The sequence below is a fragment of the Sorex fumeus genome, unplaced genomic scaffold, assembly GCF_029834395.1.
Source record: "Sorex fumeus unplaced genomic scaffold, SorFum_2.1 ptg000128l, whole genome shotgun sequence".
NCBI classification, from domain to species: Eukaryota; Metazoa; Chordata; class Mammalia; order Eulipotyphla; family Soricidae; genus Sorex; species Sorex fumeus.
The window spans coordinates 26,998,458-27,024,895 of NW_026606185.1; the positions used below are offsets into that span (position 1 = coordinate 26,998,458).

Below are 26,438 nucleotides of genomic sequence, written 5' to 3' on the forward strand. Positions count from 1 at the left end.
AATATGTCTTGATTAGCTAAAAGAAAAGCACATTTACAATTTAAGTGTATAACTGAAATTCTTGGTACAATGTTGCCCTCTTCTGGACAAACCTAAAGATACACAAAGTTTTAGAATCTACCATTTTTTTCTTCATTTTTAGATTTTTAGTAGTAGGCAGGGAACAGAGTTGCTCTGTGGCAAAGGGATAACGTTTTTGTGTGGCAAAGAGATTACGATCCATGAAGGTTATTCAAGGTGACGTCTCCTAAAGTATGTGCTAAGACTTTGCCACCAGCTATCAAAAACATGTAAATGCAAGGTCACAGGAATGACTCAGTGGACAAGCTTTATATGCAGGTGGCCCTGGTTCTGTCTCTGGAGCCTCACTGGTCTCCTGATTACTGCCGGGAGTGACCCATGAGCACAGAGCTGGGAGTAGCCTCTGAGCACTTCTGAATGTGACTGCAAACGCCAAAACAAAATAAATGTGGATTCACTATTTTAAAAACACATAAAGCTTAAAAAACTTGAAACATCAAAACAAGCCAAGTGATGTGGCAAGTATTTAAAATGTTTCTAAACCATTCACAGACTCCAACAGTGCCTGTGACCCCGCGGGTACCCTCGACTCGAACATGGTAAGTAAGGCATGGGGGAAGTTGCCGTTCTAACCATTTTCCCTGTGCTTACCAAAGATTCACACGTTTGGGAGCTTCCAGAAATTAAAAATAAATGAAGTGAAGCCACAAGGCCGAGTTTCTTAAAGAATCTTTGTTCTTTCTTTTTCAAATTCAATGCGTATTATTGTGTATTTGGAGGGTGGAAGGGGAAGATTTATTTAAACTGCTCATTCTAGAGTCCTAGGATTTAATTCTTATTGGCACATAACCTTAATACATAATTAAGAGACAATCCCCCACAAAAGGCCAACATGCACGAAATAAAACTGTGTGCAAAGTCATTGCAACTGAGTTGGGTGGCATTAGTCCAAGTACATGGCTTTGTTATTCTGATGAGTTTTCTAAGCACTATCAAGGGTGGATGCAAGAGGAGAAGGGAAGTAATTGGGGAGCAGGGTTCAGGGGTCTCAGGTATATTGGTGATGTGGGAGAGTAGTATTGCTATATATCCACAGCACAGACTGAACGACACTGAGAACATAAGATCGAAACTGAACCACTGAACTTTGAAATGTGCCGGTCAGCCACTGAACTTTGAAATGTGCCTGTCAAGGGGGCAAGAGCAGGGGGAATGGGAGGGAGCATGGGTACAGTGGTGGAGGGAAGTTGACACTGGTTGGTGGGATTGGTGTCTAAATATTGCATGCCTAAGACTCATCTATCAAAGACTGTAAATGATGGCTCTTTAAAAGAATTTTTAAAATGTAAATGCTGTTGAATCTGGCAAAAACAAACACATAAGAAATGGTCTTCTTAACCGTAGAAACCAGAGCTGCCGACATCGGGCACCGACTGGATGGCGGACAGGGGTGGGAGCACCCCGCACCCACATTCTGAGGCTTGATCATGTTGGAATAAGACAGTGACTTGTCTGTTATAAAAACAGGTTCAGACACATATTTCCTACTGATTCTCCACTGTTACATATTTTTAGGTGCACTGTACAGTGCAGGCAATAACCGGTTTAACAGATCATGATGATGTTATTTAAAGAGTGGCTCAGATTTTTGTCTTTTTTTCTAAACATTTCTATTTTATGTGAACAATAAGTATAGATTATGTATATCATAAGTGAATAGCCAGACAGAATGATCACACCATTGAATCTGCCCAGTATACTCTTATTCCCTCTGAATATATCTAGTTTACTTAAAATATATTTCTAGGGAAGGATTTGTTCTGAGCATATGTTTGGGTCTTAAGCCTGAAAGTGTCAAATGTAAGCTTGATTTCTTTCACAGGGCTATTGCCAGTGTAAGCTTCACGTCGAAGGTCCTTCATGTAGCATCTGCAAACCATTATATTGGAACTTGGTCAAAGACAACCCCAGTGGGTGCTCAGGTAAAGTTTCTTCCAGGCCATAATTTGTGCAAATGTAATGTCTTAATCCTATGTCAGTGCCTAGATCCACGAAATGCTATTTCATCAGTTCAATTTCTCAGAGATTCTGTGTAAATATTTTGACAGTTTGCTCCCTGTGTTGGCAGAACTGCCATTTCACAGTCTCAGCAGGGGATTTATACCGTTTCCATATGTATTTTGTTGTTTGCCAAAGCTGTTTTTTGATACATGGTTTTAACTGCCTGTCTTAATGTCTTCTCTTTTTGACTGAGTTTTATTTTTGTTTTACACCTGCACTGAAGCCAAGATAGGAACCATCAAACCCTGAGCTATAGGTGGCCTCGCAGAACAAATAGCCTGACGTGGAGCACGTGTGCGGACACTCAGCATTGGCCATGACCCTGGTGCTCAAGAGTCATAGAACAATGCCAGGATGCTGCAGTGAGGGGGGCTGACCAGGTGTTTCTGTCCACCCATGAAAGCTATCCAGTCAATTAGACATCACCTCATGACAGCAACTTGAAAGTTCAGTTTCAAACTGGAGATCCCTGGAAGGCAGCGTGCTGGAAAGGGGCGGGGCATGTAGTTTTGCTGGTGTGCCTCGTTTTCAGTCCCAGAGGACTTTGAGTGGAGCGCTCGGTCCAAGGATGCTCTTGTCTCTTCACAGCATGCCAGTGCCACGCAGCCGGAACAGCGAGCGGAATCGGAGAGTGCGGACAGGTACCAGGGTCCTGCGGGAATGTCACAGCAGTTGGAGGTGGGATTTTGTGCAGTGAGCCAGCATGTTTGTGCCATGGGACTGTTCCTGGGGGTCTGAGCGACTGTTCTTAGAGCCTGGCTGCATTCCTGCAGCAAGCCAGTGTTGCATCTTGAGGATCAGGGGAGTTCTAGAACCTTACCGAGTCTGTCTTGTGGCTCATTGCTCCACAGCAAGATGGGGACTGTCGCTGCAAGTTCCACGTGAGCGGTGACGCCTGTGACACGTGTGAGGACGGCTACTTCGCCTTGGCCAAGGACAGCTACTTTGGGTGTCGAGGTGAGTCTCTGCAGTGAGTCCTGAGAGGAGCAGCAGTGCTGCTGGACAGAGTAGGTCAGAGCAGCTGTGGGCGTGTCCAAGCCGACTGCCTCACTACATTCAAACCCTGATGCAAGCACGCTGCAGCACACAACGTCACAGGTTGCCAGTGGGGATACTTCCCGTTCCTTCCCCCTTTGGTGCACTTTTGGCTTAATATGATAAAACACAATTGGAATGGAGCAGGGCAAAGAGCTGTCATAAATAATGTTAAGATGATGTTTTCTTCTTTCTTATTTGGGGAGGCTTCTTGAACAGGCTCAGGAGCTGGGAGGAGGAGGGGCAGGCATTGGTAATTCTCAGCCACTGGGACCACTAGATTAGCAAAGAGACCTTTCAGCTGAGATGCTACTTGACCCCACAGTGATGTGGATCCCTGCCTATGTGGCGGTTCCGGGGGCCTCCAAGGCCACCCCTGGCAATGGTCAGGAATCGAATCCAGGCAGGGCTCATGCCCAACATGGCCCTCATTGCTGTCTCCTGGCTCCAAGACAGTCTATTTCTCTTTAAAAAAAAAAAAAGAATTATTAAAGAACCATGATTTTCAAAGTCATTGTTAGTTGAGTTTTAGATTTAATATTCTAACATCGATCCCACCACCAGTGTCAACTTCCCTCTACTAGTGTCCCGAAATTCCTTCCCACTCCCACCCCCTTTCCCCTTCCCCGCCTCAGCTGCCCCCTTTACAGGCACCTTTTAATGTTTGGTTGTTGTAGTTTGGGTGTCTTCTATTTTATCCAAAATGCTCACACCAGGTTTCTTTTTCTTTTTCTTTTTTTTAAATTTATTGGATCACTGTGAGATACAGTTACAAACTTGCATGATTACACTTCATTTGAACAATGGTCTAGCACCCATCCCTCCACTAGTGCACATTTTCCACCACCTTTGTTCCCAGTGTCCCACCCGCCACCTCCATCCTACCCCACTCCCTGTCTCTGTGATAGATACAGTCTTTCTTACTCTCTCTAATTTTGGGCATTGTGATTTGTGAAACAGATACTAAGAGGTCATTGTGTTTGGTCCTTGGTCTACTTTTAGCACATATCTCCCAACATGGGCGATCCCGCCGACCATCATTTACTTAGTGCTCCCCTCTCTGTCCTAACTGCCTTTCCCCCAGCACGTGGGACAGGCTTCCAAACCATGGTAACACCAGGTTTCTTGAGATAATCAAATGTTCAGTAAGAGAGTTGCGGGAGAGCTTGCTGGGGTCACTCTGGTTGGGTGACAGTCGCCGGCACCCTGGTGAGCCTTGCACAGCCTGTCCATGGTACATATTATGGCATAGCTATGGTCAACTCTGGGGCCCTGTTCCCTTAGATTTCATAGTCATTTTAGAGCTGGCCTACATGTCCAGTGTATGACTTCTGGAGAGACATGCTGTCTCGGACTGGAGATTGCTCTGCTTGTCAGATACAGGCAGACACACCTGCACAGTGACCCAGCTTCTGAGTCCCCCATCCTGCCTTTCAGGGTGTCAGTGTGATATTGGTGGTGCCATCACCCCCGTGTGCAGCGGGTCCTCCGGAAAGTGCCAGTGCCGTGAGCACGTTGTGGGGAAGACCTGCCGGCGGTGAGTCCTGGGGAATCCCTTCCAGAATCGATAGCAGGGAACCTCTTTCCTGTGCAAGGGAGGAGCATCCTCGGAGAGAGACTTGTGAAGGGCCTGTGGTATCAGGATGCTGTCAGTGAGTGTCATCAAGGTGGGAGGGGACAGTGCCTAGAGAACCTGGTCCAGGCGCATTCCACAAACCAGCGTCCTTCAGTCTTTCTATAGCTACAACTGTCACCTTGTCCTGGCTCCTGGCCCATAACCTGGCAGTTATCATCCAGATACACACTGGTGATTTTCAGTCTTTCTATACCTGTGGACTAGCAGTGGTTCGTGGACCAGTGGCTGAAGACCACTGGCATAAAAAAAATAATAGAACAGCAGCAATAACAACAAAATAGTACAGTTGACAGGTTACAGTCTGGAAAGTTGCCACAAATCCCAAGAGCCAGGTGGGCGAATGCAGAGCCTGCTGCAGGAACTGGGCTGCGTGGCTGACCCTCTTTGAGAATGTCATGTTGTGAGACTGGGGAGAGAGCTTCAGTGTAGGGCATACCTGCAGGTGTAAGACCCCAAGCTTGGTCCCCAGCACAACACTCAGCCATTCATATCTCCACCTGGGTTTCGTTCCCAGACTTGTGTCTCTGGGGGTGACTCTTGAGAAACAAAATGTGCAAAGCCACAACATGGGGGAGTCCAGCAGCCAGATGGGCCACAGGGCCCACGGGGTTCAGGTCCTGTTTCTCCTGTAAACCTGGGAGTGAGGATGTAGATGTTGCTGGGCAATGCTTATGAGAAAAGCATAGTGGGACAAACCCAGAAGCAGAAGAAGCACCCTGTTCTTGCACAGAGCCAATGAGCAGGAACTGAAGAGCATGGGAGCAGTCAGATCCCGGGGGGCAAGGGAGACAGTGTGGTCTTCACTGTGATGACATATTTACTGATTCCTACAGTTGGCCTGGGACTGTGTGGGTCCCCCCTACATGCAGAGTGTAAAGTTCGGGGAGTGGTGAATGGAGCTCAGTGCTGAAAATGTGTCCCTTTCCTCACGACAGCATGTCTCCTCTAGCATGCTTTACTATGAAAACATACGACACAATCATTAGCACTGTAGCACTGTCCTCCCATTGTTCATTGATTTGCTCGAGCGGGCACCAGTAAAATCTCCATCGTGAGACTTGTTGTTACTGTTTTTGGTGTATTGAATACGCCACGGGTAGTTTGCCAGGCTCTGCCATGCGGGTGTGATACTCTCACTAGCTTGCTGGGCTCTCCGAGAGAGACGGAGGAATTGAACCCAGGTCAGCTGTGTGCAAGGCAAACGCCCTACCCACTGTGCTATCACTCCAGCCCAAAACACAATACATTGTCACTGTCCTCCCATTGTTCATAGATTTGCTTGAGTGGGCACAGTACCATTGTGAGACTTGTTGTTACTGTGTTTGGCATATCGAACATCATGGGTAGCTTTCCAAGCTTTACCGTGTGGGCAAGATACTCTCGGTAACTTGCCGGGCTCTCCGAGAGGGGCAGAAGAATCAAACTAGGGTCAACCAGGTCCGCCGCTTGCAAGGCAAATGCCCTATTCGCTGTGCTCTCACTCCAGCCCACAGCACAATACATTAAACATAAAAATTCATCTTCATGGCTGCTTATCTTCTTGAAGAAGGCCAGTCCATTTGCAGGTTATGAGTAGCTAAGTTCCGGGGAAGTCAGGTCGTGTAGGAGTTTTCAGCTGTTTGGGGATTGTACCCAGAAACCTGTGTGTCTTCCACAGTAAATAGGAGCTTTTGCATTATACATGATCCGTGCATAATATTCCCTCAGCAGAGGGAGAGTAAGAAGCTGATTTCTTTCTTTTTTTAAAATTTTTATTAGTGAAACACCATGTACTACAGTTGTAGACTTACGATTTTTTGTGCTCGGGTTTCAGTTATACAATGATTGAGTACCCATCCCTCCACCAGTGCCCATTCTCCACCTCCAGTGCTCTCAGTATCCTCCCACCCCTCTCCAACCTGCCCTCCTACCTCATGAACATGTCCCACCCCTGGTTTCTTTGGCATCCCCAGGGGGTTCTGAGGCTTCTGGAACTTGCTCCCAGCAATGTTCAAAGGATCATGTTGTGCTGTGATCAACATCATGTTGATCATGTTGTGACCAAACCCAGGGCTCCTGCTTGCAATGCCCTGTGAACTACTTGACCCCAACCGCTTGCCTTTAGCCCCTTTGTACTCTTGTGCTGTTAACATGAGTTTTTCCACAATTCAACCAGCTCAGGTTGTTCTTTTTCCAGCTAGGCTTGTCACTGGCTAATTCTCACATTGAAATAATATAGCAGAATATGATTTGAATTCTCTACCCTGGAGCAAAAATATTGACACTGTAAACTGGTCAAGACATAATTTATATTATTTTGTAATGTGTCTTTTGCTTTTAAATGGAATTAAGAGGATAGCAAAGCACTGCAAAATGCCACGGCATCTTCTCGCCAGCAGTTGCAGGTTGGTTGTGTCCTCTTGGACTAATATCCTGCCAAATGTTTTTAGATAGTATTGTCTGAGCATTTTCAGTCTCTATTTTGCCAATTTGGAAACCACTCACTTTGTTTTCATAGTAAGTCTTGTGATAATACACTGATACATATTCACTATAAATTTTTAATTGAGCATATAAAGTCAAAAAGGCAAAGGAACAGTCTTCATTTCACCACTTAGAGGTAACTCCTTTTCATATTTTTTCTAGACCTTTGCTAGATGGACTTTCTCATTTTGCTGCTTAAAATAAGAAGGTGTTGGGGTGTTTAATATGAATTTTTATGTGAGTGAAAGCAATACCATAGCAAAAATGTTTGGGGGCCCCTGTAATTTTTCTCTATCAGTTTGGTGGGAATTCTTTTCTGCAGACTTGGATGGGATTAGAGTATATTCAAGTATCAGCAAACCTAACCTGCTGTAGTCACATTTCCATTTCATGTGTGAAAGACCTGAAAACAATTACTATTTCCCGGATCTGCATCATATGAAGTATGAGATTGAAGATGGCAGCACCCCGAATGGAAGAGAGCTTCGGTTTGGCTTCGATCCCCTGGAGTTCCCTGGGTTCAGCTGGAGAGGTTATGCTCAGATGACCTCATTTCAGGTATGTCTCCTACAGGAAGTGGTTTCAGGGTAGAAACACCCACACACTTAGCCACACATACTCTGAGAGTCCCCAGAGACAAGCCATCCCTGCCCTGACTGCAGGATTACTGAGACTCAGAATAGGGTTGCATTTTAACAGATGAGCACATTGAGTGTATTTTATAGTTTAGTGGTACTTTTATTTGGCAAAAAATTAAGGTATTAAAGAAAAACGGTTATTGCTGAGACTTTTTGTAAGAAGTGGGAAAGTTCTTAAAAAGGATCAGGCTTTATTTTATTTTATTTTTAAATTATATTTTATTTTTATAAAGTAGTTCACAATATTTGATTACATTTAATATTCACACACCAATCTCACCACCATTACACCTTCCCACCACCATATTTTGGATGTTTTCATCCCAAGTCCCAACCCCTGCCCCCAAAGCATAACTGAAATCATTTATTTTGTATTGTTTGTCATGAATAATCTGCTAAAAATTATCCAAAAAAGGTTTCTTATAGGAAAGTGTGTGAATAATGTTGTATTTCACCCAGGAGCCATTAAGTCCTTCTAGAAGAGATTACTAAAGCATGTTTTTAAAGTTGAGCCTTGTGTGCTTATATCTATATCTGTATAAATATATTTCCCCTAACGGTGGTTGCCTTTTACTTTAAACCCCATCAAATGTGATGTGCTATTCTTGGAATATTAGTGGTGTTAAGTAATAGGAATAGGTACACTCATAGGTGAGGCTCATCTGAGCATGTGGAGAGCAACTGTGAGCCTGGTGGTAATTGAGTTCTGGAAGTTTTTGGCTGCTGGGGCTGGCTCCACTGGAGTGGGGAGGGGCCTCCCCCCCACACACACCTCCGGGTTGCCCCGAATGAAACAGCCTGGCATGGGTTCTGGAGGCTTGATTTTCTTTTAACCCGAGAGACATTTTTTTCTTTAAAGTCACTGTGGAAAATAAAAATGAGCTGACTACAATAAATTTTTTTTTAAATTTTTATTAATGAAACACCATGAGATACAGTTGTAGACTTATAAATTTTTGTTCTTGGGTTTCAGTTATACAATGATCAAGTACCCATCCCTCCACCAGTGCCCATTCTCCACCACAAATGATCCCAGTATCCCTCCCATCCCCCCATCCTCCCATCCCATCCCGCCTCTGTGGCAGGGCATTCCCTTTTGTTCTCTCTTTTCTTTTGGGTGCTGAGGTTTGCAAAAGAGGCATTGAGTGGCAGTCATGATGGGTCTATGGTCTACTTTCAGCATGCATCTCCCATCCTGGGAGGATCCTCCCAACACCCTTTACTTGGTATTCCCTTCTCTATCTGAATTGCCTTTTCCTCTAGCATGTGCAGCTGGCCTTCAAGCCATGGAGTGAACCTCCTGGTTTTTATCTCGACTATTCTTTAATGTTAGTCTTCTATTTTGTGACTTTATATTCACCAGATGAATGCAATCTTCCTGTGTCTTTCTCTTTCTGACTCATTTCTCTTAGCATGATACTTTCCATGTAGTACCATTTGTATGTAAATTTCATGACTTCATCTTTTCTAACAGCTGCATAGTACTCCATTATATAGATGTACCAAACTTTCTTTAACTAGTCATCTATTCTTGGGCACTCGGGTTTTATCCAGATTTTGGCTATTGTGAATAGTGCAGTAATGAACATAGAAGTGCAGATGTCATTTCAACTATACTTTTTTACATATACCTTATATAAAGACCAAACATGATTGCCACTTAATGCCTCTTTTGCAAACCTCAGCACCCAATATATCTTTTTTTATATATTTTATATATATCTGTATCTATCTATCTATCTATCTATCTATCTATCTATCTATATATATCCTGGGAATATATCTCTCCGGGATATTTTCCCAGAAGTTGTATTGCTGGGTCAAATGGGAGCTCAATTTCTAATTTTTTGAGAATTGTCCATATTATTTTCCAAAAGGGCTGAACCAGTCAGCATTCCCACCAGCAGTGAAGGAGAGTCCCTATATGCGCCAACACCTGTTGCTTTTGTTCTTTTGGATGTGGGCTCTGTGGTGTGAGATGATATCTCATAGTTGTTTTGATATGCATCTCCCTGATGATTAGTGACGGAGAGCATTTTCTCATGTGCTTTATAGCCATTCGGATTTCTTCTTTGAGAAAGTTTCTGTTCATTTCATCACCCCATTTTTTGATGAGGTTGGATGTTTTCTTCTTATGGAGTTCAACCAGTGCTTTGCATATCCTTGATATCAACCCCTTATCATACGGGTATTAGGTGAATATCCTTTCCCATTCTTTAGATTGTCTTTGTATTCTGGTCACTGTATTATAATAAAAATTTTGATTGATGCTTTTTCAACTCTGGATAACTATATGAATAGAAAGTAAAATAAATGAGGAGTGTTAGCTGTTGCTATTTAATTTCCCTTTCCTGTCTTTCTCTTTTCCTTTATCCTTCTCTCTGACTCTGTCAGTTTTGTATTGGAGTGAGTAGGGAAGTATATACACTATTTGTTTACTTTTAGAACTTATATTCATAATGAAAAATATCTCCCAGCTTTTAGTAGTTTTTTAGTAGTTTCTTAGAATTTCTCTTGGAGATTGGTTTCTTGAAACTTTTATCCTGTGTAAAAGTTCACAGTCGAAGAAAACAGAATGATGACCATGATGACCCAGTACTTGCCTTTAGCCAAGTCTGAACCAGTCCCTGCTATTTTTAGCTCCATCCACCTTTAGAGAAACTGTGACAAGGCAGGTGATCTGGGAGCCTCCATTGATTCCAAAGGTGCTTCTTGCCTGGTCAGAATTTCCATACAGTCTGCCTTTCCTGAACAGTGCATAAGACCCAAAGATGTCATTCTTTCCATTTTTTTCAAAATTAGAAAAATTAAAAACATTTAAAATTAAATTGCCATAACATAGTTTCAAAGCTGTTCCTTATTAAGTTTCAGTCATACAATGTTCCAACACCCATCCCTTCACCAGTGTATGCTTCCCACCACCAAAGTCCCCAGTTTCCCTCCTGCCCCATCCCCTGCACCCCCAGACTGCTTCTATGGCAGATACTTTTCTCTCAAGACACCCACTCTTTTCTCCTCCCCAAACACAGCAATTCCATTTCTTGAGTTTGATGACTTTCCTCCATTCAGAAAAAAAGCACTGGATGCCACTATTTATATGGAGCTGAAAAATCGAGCCCAATCAAGATGTATGTATCAATCTCTTGGCTTTGTAGACACACCTGGCAGTGCTCAGAGCTCACTTATGGCTCTGCATTCAGAGGTCACTCCTGGTAGGCCCAGGAGACAATGTGAGGTGCTGGGGATTGAACCTGGGCCGGCTCCATGCAAGGCAAGCATCATACCCACTGCACTGTCCCTCTGGCCCTAAAATTTATGTATCTATATTTTCACAGATTTTTACAGTGGGAATGAGTAGCTGGTTAAAATAAAGGAATTAATTTTTTTAATTTTATTTTTATAAGTTGTTCACATTAATTGATTATATTCAATATTTTAACACCAATCCCTCTACCATTACACCTTCTTATCACCATTACTTCTAATTTTCCCACCACTATTCAAGTCTGCCTGCCAGGGGCAGTTGCTAGATAACTTATTCTCTATTCCTTATTATGAATATCATGAAAGGTCGCATGGCTGCAAAAGTGGCTGCGTGCTTCTGGAAAGGAATTAATTTCTAATGGTGGATTGTTCCTGAGTACTTTTAGCCAGAGGACCTTGAATCTATTACTTTATATATTACTTTCAGATATATTTTTGCATTTTCGTTTTCCAAGATGCAGTATATAAGAGAGGAATCCTGTCCGATTGAGAGAGCTGGCTGGGCTTCCTCAGTGGGGGCAGCTGAAGCTCCTTCCCTCAGAGCCAAGTATTCTGACCAGTCAGGCTGTGTTACACTAATGTGTCATTCAACAAAGTCCCCTTCATGTTATTAACCAGAAGTTCTGGGAAGACACCAAAAAGAAACACTTATTTTGGAATTTCCAAGCTTCATGAATTATCCTTGGACCAGAGATAGAGCTGGACCTAGTTTACAATTTAGATGAAAATAGTCTTCTTTTCCCTGTAAGATTATGGGCTCAGTAGCATACAGAGTATATTATGGAGTACCAGGGGCTGGGCTGAGTTGTGGTGGTGGGTCTATAGTGGTGGGACCACTCCCTCACTTGTCAGAAAGCCCATATTCTACAAGCCTAGCGATTGAGATCAATTTCACAGGCATATTTTAGTTTTTAGTCATATCTCTACTTTTATCTCTCATGAGTATTGGGAGGGGGGTATCTTAGACCTTCCTTAGTCCTTTTCTAGGACCACTTTGAACTCTAGCATGTGAAATGGACACTGGTGGCGGTCTACTCAGGGGTCATGTTGGTGTTAAATAATGAACTTTCCTCTCCTCTTCTGCCTTCTTAGTTCTCATAGCCAGTGGTGGTTGCTTCTGCTACTGTGACTATTCCCTAAGCTAGGTCATCTAAAGTCCCCCTCTGTCTGCCTGCTAACAAAAAAGGCCAAAAGAGCATCTGTGGCTGAGAGAGTGCATTTTTACTGCAACTATAACTGTAAGTGCTTTAAATATATTGTTAGGCTTGTAATGCCAATTTCCACAGTTAGTTATTTGGTACTCATTGGGTAGGGGAGAGAGAGAGAGAGAGAGAGAGAGAGAGAGAGAGAGAGAGAGAGAGAGAGAGAGAGAGAGAAGAATATGTGTGTTTGTGTGTGTGTCTGTGTGTCTGTGTGTGTGCATACAAGCCTGGCAGTAACCTGAATGAAGCGACTATTTGGCCAGTGTTTTTTTTTTTTTTTTTGGTTCACACCCAGAGGTAACCAGGAGTTATTCCTGGCTCTGCATTCAGGAATAACTCCTAGAAGTGCTTGAGGGACCATGTGAGATGCTGGGGATTGAACCCAGGTTGGCCGCATGCAAGGCAAACACCCTATCCATAGTCTCAGGCTCGCATTTATTTTGTTTTTTTAATTTTTATTAGTGACACTAGCATTTCTTTTAACCAGTGGTCTCTGTTACAACATATGGCTTCTTGGTATTTTTCAGAATGAAGTAAGGATCCAGTTGAATGTAGGGGAATCAAGTCTTTCCTTGTTTCGTATTATTCTGAGATATGCTAACCCTGGCACTCAAGCAGCATCTGGCCATGTAATTATTTATCCAGCCTCATCTACAGAAGGTAGGCGAAATTTCCATTCTCTTCTGGATTAAGAAATGATGAACAAGTAAAATGTTTGCTCCATTTTTTACAAAGTTTACTTCTTTAGAAGACAGCCTGGTATCTGACTGCATCAGGATGAGGTTCTGAGGACCCTGGACTTTGCTACCTTTTCAGACTCTAAGCTTATGCTTACTGAAACCTTTTAATCAAATCCATCATTAACCATTATTAAGAAATAATAGCCATATTGAAATCTATACCTTTTCTGAAAACATAATATCACCCCAGGGTCATGCTAAGTGAAAGGTTATTCATAGCCAACTGGGTACCATCTCAGTTGTGTTGAGAGACTTGGCCCACTGCCCTAACTTCTTACATTGTTTCAGATAGTTCAAGGAGAAAAGGGTGAAGATAAGGATGTTTAAGATCAATTTGATAAATCCAGAAGAGGGCTCCAGATGGGACTGTGCCAGCCTTGTTCAGGGATGAGGACTGGGCCATCAGAGAAGCTCTGGGGAGACAGATGGTGCCACAGTCAGAGACCCAGAGGTTCATTGGCTGTTGAAACCTCATTGGTTTCTCCCACTCCTTGGACATAGACGCTGCCAAGAGAAGTCTGATTTAACATCAAGCTTTAAGCTCATTCCTTAAGCATCCATAGCTGAGTTGACTAGTTGGGGGAGAATTGATGCCCTCACATTGGTTGGCCAAGCTTGGGTGTCTAGAGTCTGATTAATAACCAAGAGGAAGAAGTAGCAGCCTTCCATATCACTTATAGCACACTAGGGCATCCATCCAATCCTGTGATAAGAACCTCGTGAACTGCAGAAGTTGAAGAGGGAAACAGCAGAGAAGTGTAGTGGATTCCCTAAGTAGACACCTGACTGGTATTTGTAGGCAAGTCCCAAGTGTCAGATTCCTTCTGAGATCTGACTGCCTCATAGGTGACTGCCATTGCTGTTTTGTGCTTTGTAATTGGAAGAAGTTGGGCTACCCTTTGGTTTCTTTTCTAACCCTCTGGAAAAACTTTCTAAGATCCCCCTATCGAGGTCTGGATCTAAATTGTGTTTCTACTGTCCTCGGGTATAACTATCAGGTTGTACAGCAATACAAGTATATGATCTTTGTTCCTCCCAAATACCAATGACCAGGCTGTACCATATTCTATTCTCCTATTTTCTTCTGTCTTATCCTTCACATTCTCAGCATCAGGAAGCAAAAGTCATGCTGCTCTGCTTACTTCTCCATCCCTGGGCCTCACAGATACTGCAAAACACAAGTATTTGGAGTAAATATCTTTCTGCAACAGTTTTTGTGTGTCTGAGTCTTCTAGAAAAGATCAACTACTTAGTGTAGAAGAAAACTTATTGCCTTTTGAAAACAAAGAAAATCCCCATCTATTTTCTTGTTTCAAGATCAACAAGTATTCTTTTCACCCCTCATTTTATTTATTTATTTATTTATATTGAGTCACCATGAAACACACAGTTAAAAGCTGTTCATGCTCAGATCTCAGTCATACAATGTTCCAACACTCATCCCTCCACCAGTATACATTTCTCACTACCAATGACTCCAATTTCCTCCCTCACCCCTCCCCCAGCCTCTATGACAAGCACTTCTCTTCTCTCTCTTTCTTTCTCTTTCTCTCTCTCTCCTTTTGCGTATTATGGTTTGCTATATTGAGAGGTTATCATGTTTGTTCCTTTACCTACTTTCAGCATGAAGTTCTTATCTAGAGTAATTCAAACTGCCTTCTCCTCCAGCACCCGAGGCAGGCTTCCAACTGTGGACCAATCCTCCTGGCTCATGTTTCTACAGTCCTTGGGTATTAGTCTCATGCTCTGTTTTCTCTTAAGTCCCACAAATGAGTGCACTCATTCTATGCCTGACCCTCTCCTTCTGACTTGTTTCACTAAGCATGATACTCTCCATGTTCATTTATAAATGAATTTTGTGACTTCATTTTTCCCTAACAACTGTGTAGTATTCCATTGTGTAGATGCACCATAGTTTCTTTATCCTGTCCTCTGTTCTCAAGAACTTGGGTTGTTTTCAGATTCTGGTTACTGTGAATAGAGCTGCAATGAATATAGAAGTAGAGATGGCAGTTCTGCTGTATGTTTTTGCTCCCCCCGGGTCTATTCTTAGAAGTGGTATTGCTGGGTTATATGGGAGCTCAATTTCTAGTTTTTGAAGAATACCTTATTGTTTTCCAAAAAGGCTTCAATGAGTATTCTTAAGTAGCAATTGCTATTTCAAATTATATATTAGCAAGGAAAGAAAATAGTTTAATTTTTAAATTAGCACATTATACAAAGAATGTTTCTAAGCAGTTTACATGTCTTAATATATGAGTCATTTAAAATTTTACAAAAATCATTCACAATCCCTGCCTAGTTAGTTACTGCTCTTATCATTTTCTTCCTAATTTTCTTATACATATGTATATGCATACTGGCAACTAAAAATAGGATAAGCAAATAGTATCGGAACTATGGCCAGTAGTATTAACCATGTTAGTTTTTTCAGATGTAAAAATATCTGAATATCTAAAATTGTAACCTGAACATTTTGACAAATGTTTTAAGCTGTCCTTTTTATTTCTGATAGGTGATGCTCAAAGCAAAGGGATCGTCTTCCTGCCAAGTAAGGAACCAGCCTTTGTTACCGTTCCTGGAAATGGTTTTGTAGACCCATTTTCAATTGCACCAGGAACATGGTTTGCTTGTATCAAGGCAGAGGGAGTTCTTCTGGTAAGAGATAATTCTGAGTGAACAACTTCACAGGATTTCTCCTCCCCTTAGAGAGAGTCCCATCTCCCATGACCCACAGTGAACATAACATACTAAAATTAGACCCAGAGAGATAGACCAGGGCTTAAGACATTTGCCTTGCATGTAGACAACTTTGGTTTGGTCCCTGGTACTGCATATGGTCCCCTAAGAACCACAAGTCCATGAGAAGTGATTCCAGAGCACAGAGCTTGGAACAGCCCCATGAGCACTGCCAGTATGACCAAACACCCTCCCCAAAGATAAAAATTTTGAGTAGTTCCCATTTTGACACCAAAGCATAAGTTGACACTTGCCTCTCGATAACACAGAAACCAACTTAAAATATCTCTTATGTGCTTTCAAATAGAAGACTCCAAACTCATAATAACAAATAATGACTTGAAGTTATTAAAAGAAATGTAAGAGCTTAATAAGCATGTTTCCCTGTGCTACTGCCCATCTATGGGATTTTTCATCAAGAATCAGATGAGCAGATTTAAAAAATCCACCTCTCTGGGAGTTTTTCAGAGGGAATCAGTATAAAAACAGGAGGGTTTCTGAAGCTTTTCCCATTTGAGACCCCTCCAGTCTAAGGTATGCAACACAGGCGAGCACTGCCAGAAATCTCTCAGCTTTAGCATGCATTTTGATGTTTAATTCTTTTGTTTCGTGTTTACAACCTTTTTACGGCGGTCAGATATTTTGACTGTCTGCTTGAGATCCCCATGTTCAGTTACATGCCTCAGAGCTAGGAGCTAGGGGAGACGGATGTTAGTATCAGTATCATTCTTGGTGGGGGAAAGAGAAAGGAGAGATTGGCAGACTCAGCACTTCCCTGCTTCTTCTACCTATATAGGGTAGTAGTCAGCAGATGGACTGCCTTAGACAGAGACCACTTAGAGGGGGAGGCTGTGTTCTTGAACACTAGCAACCGCCAGAGTAGCCATGGGGAACTGGAGAGATGAAACCTGTTCTCTGCTCTACCTCTATTTATTGTCTCTTTCAGAGCACAGCAAGGTCCTTTTGAAAGGAGACCTTTCATGCCACTTGGTGTTGTGCATTTTGAAAGATAAACCTTTCTCTTCTAGCATATCCCATTTGATTGTTGATACTTGCAAATGTTAGGTAAGACCCTTATCTCCCACTCTGCCTCAGTGGCTCCTTCCTGACAATAGAGAATTCTTCTAGTCCTCTGCCAATATGAGATTGCACACAGATAGAACATGAAGGTTCATGCTCTCATTTCATTTTCCCTTGCATCTTTGCTGCCTTATAAACATATAAGACTATTTCACAAATGCTATAAATGAGGAAGAAGAAAATGCCGTCAATACCAATAACAATCCAAAGTTAGAATGAGAGAATGAAGAAACTCCTTATGAAGATTTCTTCTTAGGCAGGGAAGATGCTTAGTGACATTCGCTCAGAGTGACTGTGTTGTAATTCATATGTATGACTCCACATGATATACAGTTCATCTAAAAGTATTTTGTTGAGCCTGTGTATCAGCCTTTACTGTTTCAGGGATCCATGGAATTACAAAGTAAAGAGAAGATATGTTCCAATCTATAGAACATTACCAGGAGAATAGTCTTTTTGAAATTGAAATGCATGTGTGGGCAAAAAAGATGGTACAGCCGATTAGGGAATTGCCTTGCATGATTCCCACCTGGGTTCAATCTCCAGCACTGTATATGATCCTCTGAGGCCCTGAACACTGCTAGGTGTGACTGCACAACAAAAAACAAAAGTAAAAAGAAAGGAAGGAAGGGAGGGAAGAGGGAAGGAAGGAAGAAAGAAAGGAAAATTCACTTGGGAATAAGCCCACCGCATTGGATCTCTGAGCCCCTGGGGTTGGCATGTCCTCCTTTTTTCTCTTCCATCCATTTCTCATCTTGACAGATGGAGGGCTCTGAAGAGAGAACAAGCCTTATGGTTCATGCATGAGTCTCTTCACAGTAGTGGCAAACATCCCTCCCTTCTTCCCCCTCTAGAGAGTCAGGGTTGCCAGGCTCGCCTGCAGCTGTCAATCACTGTGTCTCAGAAGCCCAGAGCTCTGCTCTTTCCTGAAGAGCTGTTTAGTTGCATTTATGTTGTGGGCTTCATTTTGGCACAATCCATGGAACATGTTCTTCCTTTCCTCTGCTAGGACAGGCAGTAGGCCAGCTTCAGCCTGTGATTCACCAGAGTCACAAAACATCATCTCTTGTATACCAGCCCAGGTGAGGGATCCCTGGGTGAGGAAAAAAAGGCCAGGAGGCATGAACTACAAAATTCAGGTTCTCGTCCTGGTCAAGGCAACATTTTATTGACTAGAAATTCATTATTTTGTTTGCAAGTTTGTACTTATCATTTTTGAAGATGTAAGTCACTCAGCTACTGAGATTTGAGATGGCCCCTCCTTCACCTGGGGTGTTTGTCACCAACTATCAATCACTTATGTTGAGTTGCTTTGTGTGTTCTGTCCTGTCGAGTCAGGGATCAGAAAAAGCAGTTAGTGCGGAGAGGTTAACTTCACCTGGTTCGTGTTCCCTAAATAGATTTAACTTAGTATTCAAGCATGGCCACCATGTAGATGTATAATTTTCTCTTCGGTTCTTACTTGCTAGGACTACCTGGTACTGCTGCCTCGGGACTACTATGATGCACCATCCTTGCAGCTGCCCGTCACAGAGCCATGTGCTGATGTCGGAGGCCCCGGGGAGAAGTGAGTATGGCAGCGGGTGCACCAGTGTACCATGGGGACCTGGGAGTTAGGAGTAGCAGGGTATGATCACTTGTGACAGGGCTGCTGTCTTTAAGACTCACCAGGCCCTTTTTTTCTCAGCAGCTGGTGACTAATGAATCTGACCCCTTAGTGCAGAGACAAGCTGCTGCTCGACCAAGCAGTTCTCTCCAGTCATGCGTCCAGGCAGGCAAGAGTGAAAATAGAACTCGGCCTCCCCACCTTTGCTTCCTTCTTCCCTCATGCCGATGAAAATCTACCAGTTCTGCTAGTAAGCAGTCAGGAGGAGTTTAGTGAAGGAAGAGAGAGTGGGTGGAACAGATAAGTCCTCGGGAATGAACTTAGGAGCTGATGTTTTTGTGCTCTGAGGTAACTGCTATATTTTATTGTTGAAGTTGCGTGCTCTACCAGCATTTGCCTGTGACCCGATTTTCTTGTGCTGCGGCGTGTGAGGCCAGGCACTTCCTGCTCGACGGCGAGCTGAAGCCCCTGACAATGAGGCAGCCCAGCCCTGCACACCCTGTCATGGCCGAACTTCACGGGAGAGAGGTGGGGGTCACCTTTTACTTCCTGACAGTGCTGTTATGGTCCCTGTCTGTGTCTGCTGAAAACCCTCAGCCAGAGTTGTTTCTGACATACAGTCTGGAAGATGTTCTCAGAGGTATCATTCAAGGTGCCTGTGCTCTCTGAATTTGGGGTTGGGGGTATCTCCTACAGCCCAGTGGTAAGGTTAGTCTTCCAGTACTTCCTGGAACATGGGCCACCACAAAAGTCTTTCTTTTCTATCCCCTTAGAAGGGAATTTAGCAAGGAGCTTCTGGTTCTACCTGACTCAGAGCAAGAGAGCTCTAGAAACTCTACAGTTACCCTAAAAGGACAAAATGCTCTCTGACTTAGTAACCCCTGAGGCAAGGAGTTTGTAATTGAATTCCTTGAGCTAAAAATTTGGAACTGCTATACTTACCGGCTGCTCCCTCCTAGCTCAGAGAACAGGTCTTGGCTTTTTCTCCTAGGAGTTTTATTGAGTTTGAAAACCACTGAAGATTATGCTAATTGATGATCTGAGTTAGAGCACTGTTCATCTATGAGACCAGTAAGAACATACAATGCAACACCTCAACCCTGAAATGAAATTTGCCTCACAATATTTCCGTTCTTAATTTTCTGTAATGTTGGGGCTGGAAATAGTACAGCAATTGTGTGTGATCCCTGGCATTACATATGGTCTCCTGAGCACCTCCAGGAGTGATCCGAGAGTACAGAGCCAGGAGTGGGCCCTCAGCACTGCTAGGTGTGGCTCAAAAAACAACAGAAAATAAAATCAAAATTTCTACAGTGTTCTCTGTTATCCCCTTTGATGAAAAATCTTAATTAGGGGGGGCAGTAAATTTACAGAATAGAAAAATATATGGTATTAATTCTTAATAAGCTTTTGTTTATATACCATTCTATACACTACAGTTTGGCATCAGGGTAGTATTACAGAATTTAAAGGGAAATGCTTAAATTTAGTCATGATTTTATTGGTTTTTATTTTATCATTCCCTATAAATTGTATAACAAATAGAAAAACATACTGATACTTAAGGAAGGATCTTATATCTTCTCTTCTAATATTAAAAGTTCACTAACTCATACCTCACTGATTCTATATGTATACATACATCTATTCATACACACAAACACACACACATATATACATATACACATACATACACATACACAGACATACACATGCACACACACATACACACACATCTTATCTGCATGTTTCCTAATTAACAGAAAATAGAGCTGAGAATCAGAAGGGTCAGCCTCAGGGAACTCATGCCAGTGATTCATCAGGAGATGTTCTTGCCTAATATAGCTCAGAGCCACAGCACTCCAAATGCTGAGCAGGGCCCTGTTTGCATGATACATAAAACTAAGTCCTGGCCTGTCCAGTTTTATATAGCAGTCTTAGTACTATTTTATCAGAAAGTTTACAGATTAGGACTGTCTAATATAGCAACCACTAGTCCCAAGTGTCTATATAAATTTATGTTCATAAAATGTATATAAAACTAGAAATTCTATTCTCCCATTGCATTAGCCTGTGGGTGCCTTAAAGTCAGTCCATGGTCATGAGGCTACATCTTTGGCCTTTGGTACCCAAATTCTAATTTCTTATAAGGAAACCAAGGTGGAGGATTGCCACTATTTTGTTTTCTAACCTTTCATGACTTGAAGGAGCCCCTCCCCAAGTGGATTCCCCAAGATTTTCTCAAACAATTCCACTTCTCCCTATATGTCCTCACTGTCCAACATGCTGCAGCTTCCACAGAAATTTCTGCATAGGCTCTTAACCAGTTCACCCTAATCATCCCTTGTCCATTGCATCTTCCTATCTAGACTCCCTACTGGTCAGCAACATCTCAGCGTCACCCACTTTCTTATCTCCCTCACACATATACAGCCTAAACATTGCAATGATGTCATTTTCATTGGCCATTAAGGCTAACCACCTTATCTTTTAATTTTATATCCTGTCTCTTTCTTTTCCTCACCAATGCGACCTGCCCTCACCCTTTTGGGCTTTCATTATGTACAACCTTACTGCACTGTCTGCGGGAGGGACAGAGGCCTCTCCTCAGGGCCTGATAATTGTTCCTTATCTTCCAGTCAAGTTGTCACTTTTTTCAGGATGAATTTTATTCCCTTCTTACCTTCCTGACAAACTCAAGTACTACGTTAGGTGTCCCCATAGTGATTTTATATTTCATTCACAGCCTTTGTCCCATGTGTAATTTCACATTGCATCTGCCTGACTGTTTAACTAAAGCCTTTTCTTTTTTTGCTTTTTGGGTCACACCCAGTGATGCTCAGGAGTTACTCCTGGTTCTTCACTCTGGAATTACTCCTGGCGGTGCTTGGGGGACCATATGGGATGCTGGGAATAGAACCCAGGTCGGCCGCGTGCAAGGCAAGCACCCTACCTGCTGTGCTATCACTCCAGCCCCTGACTAAAAGCCTTTCTGAGGGCAGAGACCAAGTTCAACTTGTTTCCCATTATGTGCTCACCATCTTGCAGATGGACTGTCCTGGAGGAGGGTTTTGATAAGTATATGTTGGCATACAATTTTGAATCCTTCCATTGACATCACAAATATTTTATTCCTCTTATTTTTGCGTAAATAACAGATTTGACACACCAACTTTGGTCTTTATCCTCAAACCCTTATAACTCAGTGAGGGGAATTCTGTGCCATAAAACAGTAGAACATTTCTCCAGATCGATAGTGCTTCCATTAAAATCCATTCTTTAAAGATAAATAACTGGTAATAGCAAACAGTAAAGTTTCTGTTGACCATCTTTTATGCATCTTATCTGAATTTCTCAAAACCCTTCCAACAACTCTCCCAAAAGTCAATCCAGTGAACTCAGAGTGAAAATAATTACAGAATTTTGTAATAGAGTGCTGTGGTAGAACTGGAAGCCAAAATAACTTCTGGGGAAAAAAACTGAATCTCTCACATGCCTTTGTGTGCTTTGTGAGAGGAAGGTAGGTAAGTCTTTCTTGGGAGATGCCCAGGGGAGAAATGCTAGTAATAACTTCCCCAGGTGGACAATGATAGCACTGTATTTCACTCTTTAACACAGTGGAAAAGTGGTGTGGATAGCCCACATTTATTTTTCCTCAGGAAAGTCTATTATTTAACTGAGAGAAATATTACTGTGGAAAATAGCAGATTATGGTTCAGGGATGTTCAGAAGAAATGGTAAATGTGGATATCCTGAAGGCAAAAGACTGGATCATTTTAATGAAACATGCTAAAGCTTGGCTGGATTTCACCTTGTGAGCAGAAGTGGGTTAAACTGTCAAGAAACTCAGTTCTAAAATGGGCAAAGATATTAAATATGCATATACAATTGGAGCTGGCATTTCCACTTCTAGGGCTCTCACAGAAATACTAGCATGAGAATTCTATATTGTAAAGAAGATTAGAGGCCACATAGGTTTCCATCTATAGGGCATTAATGGGCCAGGAAGATGGCTCAAAGAGATGGATCAAGCGCTTTAAATGTGGGGCCTTGGGGTTTAATTCCTGGTATGGTCCTCTGACCACCAGCATAGTATCCTAAGCACCACCAGAAATGCCCTCCCCAACCCCACCAATTAGGATATTCATTAAGTAAATAATTCTAGTTTTGTGTTGCGCAATGGTGGGCAATCGTTAGGAAAATGAAGTATAATTGAAGGTACTGATGTAGACACATGAAATACTGATGTGTTTCATTCAGTTCTTAAAGTGCTGCACGTGTTGATTCACTGGATTCTCCTATTACTCTGAATAGGTGAGCACTATTGCTTTACTCATTCTTACACAAGAAGCTCCATGGAAATGTAAGTATTGGTTCAGGATGGCACAGCTGGAGGCAGAGGGCTCCTCAGTACTCAGTGTGACCAAGATAGGTTTTCTCCTCTGTCAAGGACCAAATTGTTAATTTTTTGATGGTTCTGGCCATAGGCACACTGGCATAGAGGCTTAGCTGTGCTGAAGGTGCATAACATCCATGGTACATTTGTCTTTTTAAAAAGATAGTGCAAAGAGACACATTTCAGACAGAGAAAATGGTTTAGAAGTAGGAAAGCACATCTTGTAAGTCCCTGTCCCCACAGTGGATACATGTGGGGACTCTCCCCTTATTTGCAGTCACAGAATTTAACCTTTCTTTTTAAAAAAAAATTAGCGCAATTAGAGAGCCTCAGGGCACATTTTCTTTTTTCTGATGTCTCACTGGGATCTCCTTTTTTACTTCAGACTTTACAGTATCTTTTCCCTTGAGAAACAAGGCAGATATACCTGTTTGCTTTGTAGAATGAAACCCTGTAAGTTATTAGTGTTGTCAGTTAAATGAAAGTACATGACTCCCATTTTCACTTGAATGGAATGTACTAGTCCATCATGATGGGATTCCCAGTTTAACAGAGCATCCTTTTCCTTATCTGGCATCCCTCCCTGAAAAGTCACTTTCCACTATGAGGGCAGCTGCAGCTCTTAACAGCGCCTGCTGTGGCCACTGCTGCCTGTGTACATGCAGCCAGGGCTTTGGTCCTCAGGTGATCGTCTGTCTGTGCTGATTCTCTGACAGGTGGAGCTCCACCTGCAGCTCTGGGTCCCACAGGTTGACCGCTATGTGGTCGTGGTTGAATATGCCACAGAAGCAAACCAACCAACGGTGGCTGATGTGGATGTGGAGAGCTCTGGCTCTGTCGTGGCAGGTCAGGTGACCATCTACAGCTGCAAATACAGGTAATTCAGTTCTGAGCCAGCCGGTGGTGGGAGAAGGGCAGGGATGGCATCGGTTCCTCAGTAAGTGAACGACCTGGAGTTCTGCTGAGGGAATTTTATTCATTTGTTTATGTATTTATTTATTTTTGATCCTTCATATTTCTGCAATGTTGGAATACTTACTGTTTTTTTAAAATTTTAGCATCCTGATTTTCAATGCTGTTAATGTGATGGTTTCTTTGATAGAGCATTCCAACACTCTCCACCATTATCCTCCCCTCTCCCCCCAACCTTCCCCTGAGCCCCACTATGGTGCTCTCATTTCTGTATGCCAGTTGGTATGGAAAGTTGTTTCCCTTTTGAGTCTGATCTTGAAAACAAGCAAGTGACTGGTTATATGCAATACAGTGAAACTTTTCTATGCGCAGTCTTTACAGTGTGGCATTTTGGGGGCTGGAGTGATAGTACACTGACCCGGGTTTTACCCCAAGCACCACCATATGGTCCCTGGAGTTTGCCCCGAGTAATGACTGAGTGCAGAGCCAGGAGTAGTCCTGAGTACTGTCAGATGTGGCCACAAAACAAAGCATACCAGAAAAAAAACACAAACCAAATCATAGGTTGCATTTTATCAAAAAGGTGTATGTTCTGCTGGCAGTTGGACTTAGACCTACCTGACGCAACCCAGGCTTCTAATTTTCTTGGTATCAGCCGAGTGTGGGACTCTGAATGCAGTGCTGTCACTGCTGACATTGTATGGCATGTGCAGAAAGACTTGTTCTTGATAATGCCAGTAGGTGCCTTCCATATAAAGCCTTCAGAGCTGAGGATAATTAATGTTTGATCATTATGTGAAAAATAATTTGACAAAGGATTTTAAAATTCATGGGGATGAAATTCATCACTTACAAAAGCTCTAACTGACAAGGATTTATTTTAAAATTTGTTTTCTTTGCATAATATTTCAAGATACATGCAAGAAATATTCTGAGTATGCTTTAATTAAAGAATGAGGGCATGGAGTGTTTCTACGTGGAATTAATTGTAGAGTAAATGGCACTAGAAGTCAGAGGCTCTTGAGACAGCAGGTGGGAATTTACAAACAATCCGCTCCAGTTTGGGCCACGGCCTTGGGCATGGCATCATATTGTATTTACTTTTGCCTTGCTCTTTGTCAGACCCAAGATGACCCAAAGAACTTGGGCATGTTATCTGTTTTGCAACTAAATGGTTTTACGCAGACTTACTTTTAGAAAAAGATGAAAGCATCTGTGAAAGAATTTCTCAAAAAGTCTAAGCAGTCTTTGTCTCTTGGGGTGATGATTTAAAACAAAGAATATAATTGTATTTAGACTTTCAACAAGAGCATCAGATAGGCCAGACAAAGTCCTGACAATGTTCCATCTTTATGTGAAAGCACTGATTGCAGATGTTGGCGAGATCAGCAATCAATGGAATGTATGCTCTCAGGCAGGGGTCACCATGCCACCTGAGTTTCCTTGGACACAGCATCTGGACAGGCTTCTTCACACACATCTGTTCAACTTGCAAACTCCTTCCACCTTCCTTTATCACAGGGTGTGAGCCGCACTCTTGGGCTACCAAGTAGAGAGGGTTGAGGGACTGGTGGAAATGTTCTTTTTTTCTGCACACCGATGATGATCAGGGGTTATTCCTGACTCTGTACTCAGGAATCACTCCTGGCGGTGCTCAGGGAACCATATGGGATGCTGGGAATCGAACCCAGGTTGGTCGCGTGCAAGGCAAACACCTTACCTGCTGTGCTATCACTCCAGCTCCCTGGAAATGTTCTTAAGGGCCTGGAAAAGGTTGAGAGAATCAAGCTCAAACAGGAGAGTGCTTTCAACACAGGAAAAAGGAAAACTGTCCCTCCAGTGTTCTATAAGCATCATTTCATGGCTTTTGTGTGAATGGCATGATATTCAGCAGGTCATCATGATTCTGGACATGATAATACCAGAGTTCTCATTTTCCAGCCTCTATCATTAGAATTCCAACGCAGGATTCTATTAAATTAGGAGTCATTGTCACTCTAAGTTAACTGCTCTCAGGAAAGTCTCATGATCTTGTTTTCAATTGTTAAGATAGTTTCCCTCCCCCCCTTATTTTTCTTTGTCATGTGAATAACTGAAAAGAAACAGCCAAGTCCAAAATTCTGGTGCAATGGGAAAGTAATAGATCCATGAAAATCTAATTCAAATGGCAGGAAATTTCCCCCTGGCAACTTTTTCCGCTGAGGCTTAAAACCTTTCTCTACATCTCTCAAGTGAATTATATATATATATATAAATATATATATATATATATATATAATAAGTAGAAAAGTAGCCATGCTGGTAGATTGCCACTTTTAGCGCTGAGAAATCTAATCTGCTTCCACAAGTGATTAAAATGATTGAATTAAGCCATCTTTTATTTTTAGCCTATGCTTAATAATAATTTATTAAAGGAAAAGGGTAAACTAAATCTAAGAGAATCATATAGTGCACCTAACTCCCAGGATTATGCTGAATCCAAAAGAAATACATTTTCATTGACACACACACAAACACATGTGTGCACGCACATGCACACATAGTCAAAGAGAAGCAAAACGAACTGTTTACTGAGTTTCTAATGCCTATCATAGCCTGTTCTTGGTTCTTTAAAGACAATGTCATTTTAATCCTTACCAAGAATG

At 42.4% G+C, this 26,438-nt stretch overlaps 1 protein-coding gene across 1 annotated transcript in view; it reads left to right on the plus strand.

The window, feature by feature from the left end:
* LAMA3 (laminin subunit alpha 3) overlaps window positions 1-26,438 on the plus strand; it is a 270,464-nt gene that overhangs the window by 121,442 nt on the left and 122,584 nt on the right. The window contains exons 14-24 of the mRNA XM_056138444.1: window positions 574-620; window positions 1,904-2,003; window positions 2,671-2,723; window positions 2,934-3,039; window positions 4,555-4,654; window positions 7,618-7,774; window positions 12,848-12,980; window positions 15,576-15,718; window positions 18,349-18,446; window positions 18,860-19,013; window positions 23,598-23,758. Coding sequence (XP_055994419.1) covers window positions 574-620; window positions 1,904-2,003; window positions 2,671-2,723; window positions 2,934-3,039; window positions 4,555-4,654; window positions 7,618-7,774; window positions 12,848-12,980; window positions 15,576-15,718; window positions 18,349-18,446; window positions 18,860-19,013; window positions 23,598-23,758 — 1,252 coding nt within the window. The remainder of the gene's footprint in view (window positions 1-573; window positions 621-1,903; window positions 2,004-2,670; window positions 2,724-2,933; window positions 3,040-4,554; window positions 4,655-7,617; window positions 7,775-12,847; window positions 12,981-15,575; window positions 15,719-18,348; window positions 18,447-18,859; window positions 19,014-23,597; window positions 23,759-26,438) is intronic.